This window comes from Carettochelys insculpta, chromosome 6 (genome assembly GCF_033958435.1).
Source record: "Carettochelys insculpta isolate YL-2023 chromosome 6, ASM3395843v1, whole genome shotgun sequence".
NCBI classification, from domain to species: Eukaryota; Metazoa; Chordata; order Testudines; family Carettochelyidae; genus Carettochelys; species Carettochelys insculpta.
In genome coordinates this window covers 22957745-22964299 of record NC_134142.1, presented here as the reverse complement: position 1 = coordinate 22964299, position 6555 = coordinate 22957745, and the positions used below count along the sequence as shown (strand labels likewise).

The 6555-nt window shown below is 46.7% G+C and overlaps 1 protein-coding gene across 2 annotated transcripts; it reads right to left on the bottom strand.

Annotated features, from left to right (window-relative positions):
• Nucleotides 1-448: 448 nt before the first annotated feature.
• Nucleotides 449-3377, bottom strand: ANKRD9 (ankyrin repeat domain 9). 2 transcript variants are annotated; one of them, XM_074996470.1, is made up of 2 exons: nucleotides 3140-3377; nucleotides 449-1719 (listed from the first exon to the last, which is right to left on the bottom strand). In XM_074996470.1, exon 2 carries the CDS (start codon nucleotides 1651-1653, stop codon nucleotides 772-774), a length of 882 nt encoding a protein of 293 aa, XP_074852571.1. In that variant the 5' UTR covers nucleotides 1654-1719; nucleotides 3140-3377; the 3' UTR covers nucleotides 449-771. The 2 variants fall into 2 exon arrangements, with proteins under 2 accessions (XP_074852571.1, XP_074852570.1); XM_074996469.1 differs by having other exon boundaries at nucleotides 450-1730; nucleotides 3140-3376.
• Between the last annotated feature and the right edge of the window lie 3178 nt (nucleotides 3378-6555).

The window sequence follows — 6555 nt, the reverse complement described above, 5'->3', positions numbered from 1 at the left end:
ACACTTGCAAGCAGCATTCAAGATACGAGTGCACCATGAATTTATGTAGAGGCAATATAGTTGGGATTATGTTTTCCAACATATTCTACTTTGCATTTGAGGGCAAAGACCCACTTCAGCAGATGTATGACAAAAGTGGGTTTTTGCCCACGAAAGCTTATGCTCCAAGATATCTGTTTGTCTATAAAGGTGCCACAGAACTTCTTGTTTTTGAAGATATAGACTAACTCAGCTACCTCTTTGATACTTTGCATTCATCAGCATTAAATTTCATTTGCCTTTTTGTTGCCCAGTTACCCAGTTTTGAGATCCTCTTATAGCTCTTTACAGGCTGCCTGGGATATAGCAATCTTGAGTAATTTTGCATCTGCAAATTTTGCCCCTCACTGTTTATCCCCACTTCCAGATAATTTATAAATATGTTGAATAAGACTGTCACAGATGTGTCACTTCAGAACTTTAAGTTGCTAGATTCCATTTTCAGTCATATCTGCCACTGCTTTATTTATACCTGTTTACAAAATATATACACCCATGTATCTAAGTGCCATAACACTTTTTATAAAGTGATGTGAAAAATGACTCACCACAATTATCTTTAAAAAAAAAAAGATATGTAAAGTGCTTGATACAATCCTTTTAAAAACATGTTCTAATTAAAATAAGCAGTGCCCCACTTCTGCATTAACAGCTCTTTATACTGAAACGTTTTCAGTAAAACACCTAGCAGCCCATTTTCACCACACAAGTTGGAGGCTCTCAAGCATCCCCTTAGCTCTTCAATTTCAAGTCTAAAGGCTTCAGAAACTGTGGCAAAGGCAGATTGTCCAGTGCCTCTGGGAACTCTTCAGGGGAAATGCTCCTGATTAAGACACGCATGGCTGTGATGAACAGAGATGTGGGAGCTAAGCCTGCCAGCCATTTAAATCTGTTCTCTCCCAAAAGGTTTAGCCAGGACTGGCAATTGTCCAGAAGCTGCTGTTTCATTGAAAAGTGGAGTTCCTGAGGCATGAAGAGGAAAAGGGAGTCAAGCAAAAGGAGCTTGGAGCGCAAGTTAGCTGGAGGAGCCTGAGAAATTTGCTGAAGCAAGATGTCCAAGGGGGTATTCCCAGTGCAGTCACATAAGCAGGGTGATGCCCCATGACCCAGCAGTAAAAGCAAACATTCAGGTCTTGAGAGTTCACAGGCCATGTGCAAGGCAGTTTTGCTGCCTTCCATACGACTGCATCCCCTGCGGTCCAGGTAGCTAGCTCGCTCGCTCTTGGGGAAGTCTCTGATAGCTTTCAGTATTCTGAAGAGGATGTGAGTGCGGTTGTAGCGAACTGCCATGGCTAGGTGAGGGGATGACTGGCAGCAGCTGAAATTCTGGCTGGGTATGGCCAGGGCACTTTGAGGAAACTTATTCAGTAGGTGTTGGGCATAAGGTTGGTGATTGTGCACCAGAGCATAGAGAAGAGCCTCTGAGGGAGAGTAGGTGCTCACCTTTCCACCTTCTTCCCAGTGAAAGACCTCCATTGTCCTCATGTCCTCCAGAAGCCACACAGGCAGAAGGTCCCTCACTGCCTGGTAAAAGGCAAAGGAAGATTTCTTGCATTGCTTTTGGGACTGGGAACTGCTGCTGTAGCTGTTCAGCCATTTGACGTTCCAGGGCATCGCTGAGCTTGGGTTTCAGGACAAGCTTTTTCTTACTTTTTCAAAATGCTTCATTAGGTCCAGGACCTATAGAAATGCTTCCCAAAAAACAAAATGTGATTTTTAACTATTAGACCTTTCCCCTCCCCAGTGAGCCTACAGGCACCATAGTAACACAAAACTCCCCAGCAAAGCTTTTGTTTTTGTTCCTCCCCCGTTTCCAACTCCAGCAGTGCTTTTAACCAGTTAATTTCTAACTTTCCTTGTGGCAGGCAGGGCTGACCCAGATTTATCAGTTCAGCAAACTAGTCAGTCTGGGCCAGGGGTCTGCAACCTGTGGCTCCAGAGGCACATACAGTTCTTTAAGGGTCTCTTTGTGGCTCCCACAGCTATAATTGCAAAGTTTAAAAAACAAAACAAAAAACCCTCCAGATCATTTTTGATAAACAGTGATCTAAAAGCTCCAAGATGAACAACTGGTAGCTAAATAGTAAACAAAGTGATCGCGAAACATTGAATAACCTGCTCCTCCCCTCTGGTGTCCTCCAGAGAGAAGGTTCACGAGTGAAAGTCAGACAGTGGCATAAACACACATGTAAAGTGTGAGGAAATATGAATACGCAAAAATGTTGAGAATGTCCTGCAGCAAATATGGATCGCATTATAAATCAGTGTGTGTGGTGTTCTGAGATAGGGATTACAAAAAGTATGGTTTGTGACTTATGAAGGATAATCTCTTATTCACATGCACTGTGGCTCCTGAATTGAATTTTGTACCCAAGTGGGGAAAATGGCTTTTCTTGCTATTTTGGTTACTGACCCCTGGTCTGGTTACATATAAAATGGCAGAGATGCACTAACCCTTCTGGTCTTTATCTGAATTATAGGTAAACAAAGCAAGGGCAAGATAGGAAGTACAGAGCTGGAAACACCAGCAACCAAATCTAATTTAACAAAATTATCAGCCACAGCAGACTCAAGCCCCCCTTTTTTTCCCCCTTCTCCAAAGGCAGCATGCTGGTAAATCTGACACATTCTGTAGCCCATCTCAGGCTAATATCAATTATGATTTTATAAATTCTCCATCTCCCTTTCTTTGCCCCAAAGCCCTATTCCCACCTCTCCTCCCTCACCCCATAACCCTGCTCCTCCCAACATCTCCTACCGTCCTGCTCTCCGTCTCAACGTCTCTGCTCTGCCCTACACCCGCCTTTTGCTCACAGCCCCATCCCCCAGGCTCACCCTTCACCTTCAACCCCAGCCATGGTCCCCATCTCTCCCTTCACCCACAACCCCCATCCCTCTCCCTTCTCCACGTAGCCCCACTCCCCAGCCCCACTCCCTGTCCAACCCCAGCCCTCCCCCCCGCTCCCCAACACGTTCCTACCCCTAGGCCGACTCTCCCCGCCCGTCTCCACCTTCCCCCTTCAGCCTCCGCCGGAATCGCCTCCCGGCCCTGCTCCACTCCGGGTCCCAGGGTGGGGAGGGGCCGTGGCAGGGCGCTCACCTCTACCGAGTGGGAGGGGGGCTGCTCCGCCCGGCCGCCGCCGAGCCCCGCTCCCGATGCTGCTGCGGCTGCAATGAATGAGTGGCGGCGGCGGCGGTCCGCGAGCCCCTCCGCTGCGGCGGTGACCCCGGGGCCGGCTCCCCGCGGGCTTGCGCTGCCTCCCGCTGCGATCCGGGCGCCGCCGGCTCCTGCAGGCGGGAGCTGCAGCAGCCAAACCTCCACCGCCCGCCCGGGGCCCTTTTATCCCCCGCCCGCGCCAGGCGCTGAAGGTCAGTCAGGACCGGGGAACTGTCCAGCTCCCTCTGATTGGTGGCAGCCGGGTCCCCCCAGGTGCCTATTGGCTGCCTGGGAGGATGGGGCCCCGCTCCATTGTTTGCGTCAGGGGAGGCAAAGTTCCAAGAAACTTGTCGGGCGGCTTTTTGTGCGGCGCGGGGAGGGGCAGGGGGCGGGCGCGCGCCAGTCGGGAGCCCTCCCAACCCGCGTGTCTCGGCCATTGGGAGCGGCACAGACCTGGGCGCGCAAGCGCCCTCCCCTCCGAGGTTTGGGACTGGCCAGCTCAAGGGGGCAGGGCCGGGTTTCTCTGCAGGGTGCTCGCCCCTCCTGGCCCTGGCAAAGTCCAGCCTTGCTCTGGAGAGGCCCGTGCAGAGTATGGGGGAGGAAAGCGCCTGCTGCTCCGGCTCGGCTCCAGCAGCGAGGCAGGGAAGGGATCTCCGGAGGGGATGCCGCCCTTCAGCTGATATTGTTCTAGACACGCTCAGCGTGTGCGTGTAGGTGCAGATGCTTGGAGTTAAACTTGTCCTTTCCTAAGGTGACCGGCCTTCCATATCATGGGGACATCCAGATATCAGGGGCTTTGTGTTAGATAAATAACTGTACTCCTTTCCCGGAAAAAAGTGTCCTGAAGTTTCACACTTGCTCTGATCACCTTGTTCTAGCCCAGCCCATGCCATGGGGTTGTGAGTATAAGTACAAGACTTAAGAGGTGTTTGTTAGTTACAAAAGGAAATGTGGCTTAATGAATATACCCCATCAGAGCGTGTGGCACAGCTGTGTGATCCAGGACTAGTTGCTTAGTTCAAGGGTATGCACACCATATAAAAAATATCAGTGTTGGGCACATGTCAGTTGACCCAGCTCCAACTCTTACGGGTGTAGGGTTATACAATTGCACTGTGGGCATACAGCACTTTAGTGGGAGCCCAGGTAGAATCGTACAAGGGGAGTGGGTGAGTGCGTAAAGACGTGTGTGTCATTAGGGAAGTAATAGTTATATGCCTCTTTAAAACGCTTTAAGATAAAAAGTGCAAAGTAGTAAGTACTATAGTGGGGTAGTGCTGACACTGCCTGTCTCCCAGGGCTGCAGAGTGGCTTAATTAATCTGTTTGCAAAGTGCTTTGGGTTTCTAGGTGTTACATGAATGAAGATAATTATTACCAAGGTTACTATATTTGGTTACTAGCGCTACTATTGCTCTTGTGGAATTCTTCTCCCTCCCTGGCCTCAAAGGAGAATTGAGTTGCTTCCTGCTTTTGCTCTGCTTGGTTGATCTCTAGTGTCTCTGTGTTGCAGTCCTTTCAGCCCAGAAGAACTCTGTAAGATTCCCCTGTCCCCTTGGAGCCTGTCAGTGGCATTTCTTATTTAGGTGGAGGAGTTGCTGATAGCAGATAGGATTTCTCTGCACTTCTGTGAGTGCCAGAGAGGTCACAGCCTCGAAAGTACTGGTTCTGTTAATTACCATGAAATGGTTGGCATTTCCATCTCATTCCCACACTAGATACATGGATTGTACACTTGAGGGAGTATTGCCAAGTTTGTGATGTAACATCTAATTACTTCACAGCTTTCAGTTTGATACCAGACTGAAATGCAGGCAGAAATAGATCATTATATTATGAATTCCCTCCTCCTAAACTATATGAACAATGTATGCTGGCCAAACTGTTTCTTGTTATTCATACTCTGAGCCACTGTGCAGCTAGGAGAGCAACATTTAAATAATACCTGATTTTTGAAGGGGACTTTCTGTTAATTCCAAGATGTATGTCAGTTACAAAGTATTCTAACAACCTTGCAATATATGGATCTATAATAAAAATCTGAGAGAAAATGATTCCAAGTAAAAATATTCAATGGGAGTGAGATATCTAGAAGTGAAATGCCTTCTACTGGGAGCGTCTCTCCAGTGGTTCATAGGTAGGCTTGGAAGGATTTGATTTTTATCAGTAGATGCTGGTAAACGTCGGTTTCACCGTAGAAACACACGATGAAAAATATTTCTATTAATGATAATCAGAATGTAGAGATTGGCAAAGTAAGAAAACTGCTGCTTGAGAGTTCATTAGAGTTTGAGTAAAGGCTGTTGGCTTTATATATTTTGGCATGTGATATCAAAAATTTGTCTTTTAATCATTGTACCTTTTGGCCCTGACTTTTGAGAACTTGAACGTGGCAGGGTACAATGAGGGGTCAGTGCCATAACTAGCTAATTTTGCACCTGAGGCAAGAATATACAGTTGTGCCCTGTCATGTTTATATATTCATAGTATTTTATTAGTTAATATTTCTGTATTATTTTTCTGTGCCCCCTCAGCTATGTGCCTGAGGGAAGTACCTCACTTGCTACACCCTTGTTATGGCTCGGGTCCAGCCCTTCATTTCCTGCCCCTGGGAGCTGGGTGGTATAACAGTGTATCCTGCTGTTATGACAGAGGAGAGGCTGGGCCAAATTTGAATGGATGGCGTTGTGATTCTGTGAGTGAGTGGCATTGCTATCCCATGTACCGGGGCCCATGCCGCTCACTGAAATTTGGCCCAGTTGACCCACTGTTATGCCATTTAGAATTGACCTTGTTATTTATACTTGTTTTTGTTACTTCTTTTCCACCACTTTTGTAGTCCTTCTGGCACCCATGAACTAGGGATTCCATATTCCCATCCCATTTTTTTCCCACAAACGTTTTGTTTGTGGAAAGCAAATTTAAGCACAAAGACCAGAGATAAATTTTTTTGGCAGGACAAAATATGTTTTGTGATAAAAGCAAACGCATTTTGAGCAGATGCTGAAATACTTCTTAAAGGTCAAGTGAGGAAAAGAAATAATACCACGTGACTGTGGTGTCCACTCACACAGAATATTGAATTACTTGAAGCCTCTTTGAGAACAGTTTGTAAGCAATTCATGGTTGAGATCTGTTTGCACAAAGTATTTGTCCAGTTGCTTTGAGTAATGAACATGTTATTTAAAACTACAGTCTATTGGTTGATCATGCTGAGACAGGAAAGTGAGTTAAGTTTGCCAAACAAATTAGTTATTGCAAACAGTTTGCCCAGCTGTAGTTTCAAAGCATGGTATCTGTAGTATCGTTAATTCATTAAATATATGTTACACATGCACATGCTGCCTTGTTGTTTAGTGT

Bases quoted from the DNA above. Each gene is read 5' to 3' on its own strand.
- ANKRD9 (XM_074996470.1), bottom strand. From the start codon at position 1,653: ATGCCCTGGAACGTCAAATGGCTGAACAGCTACAGCAGCAGTTCCCAG.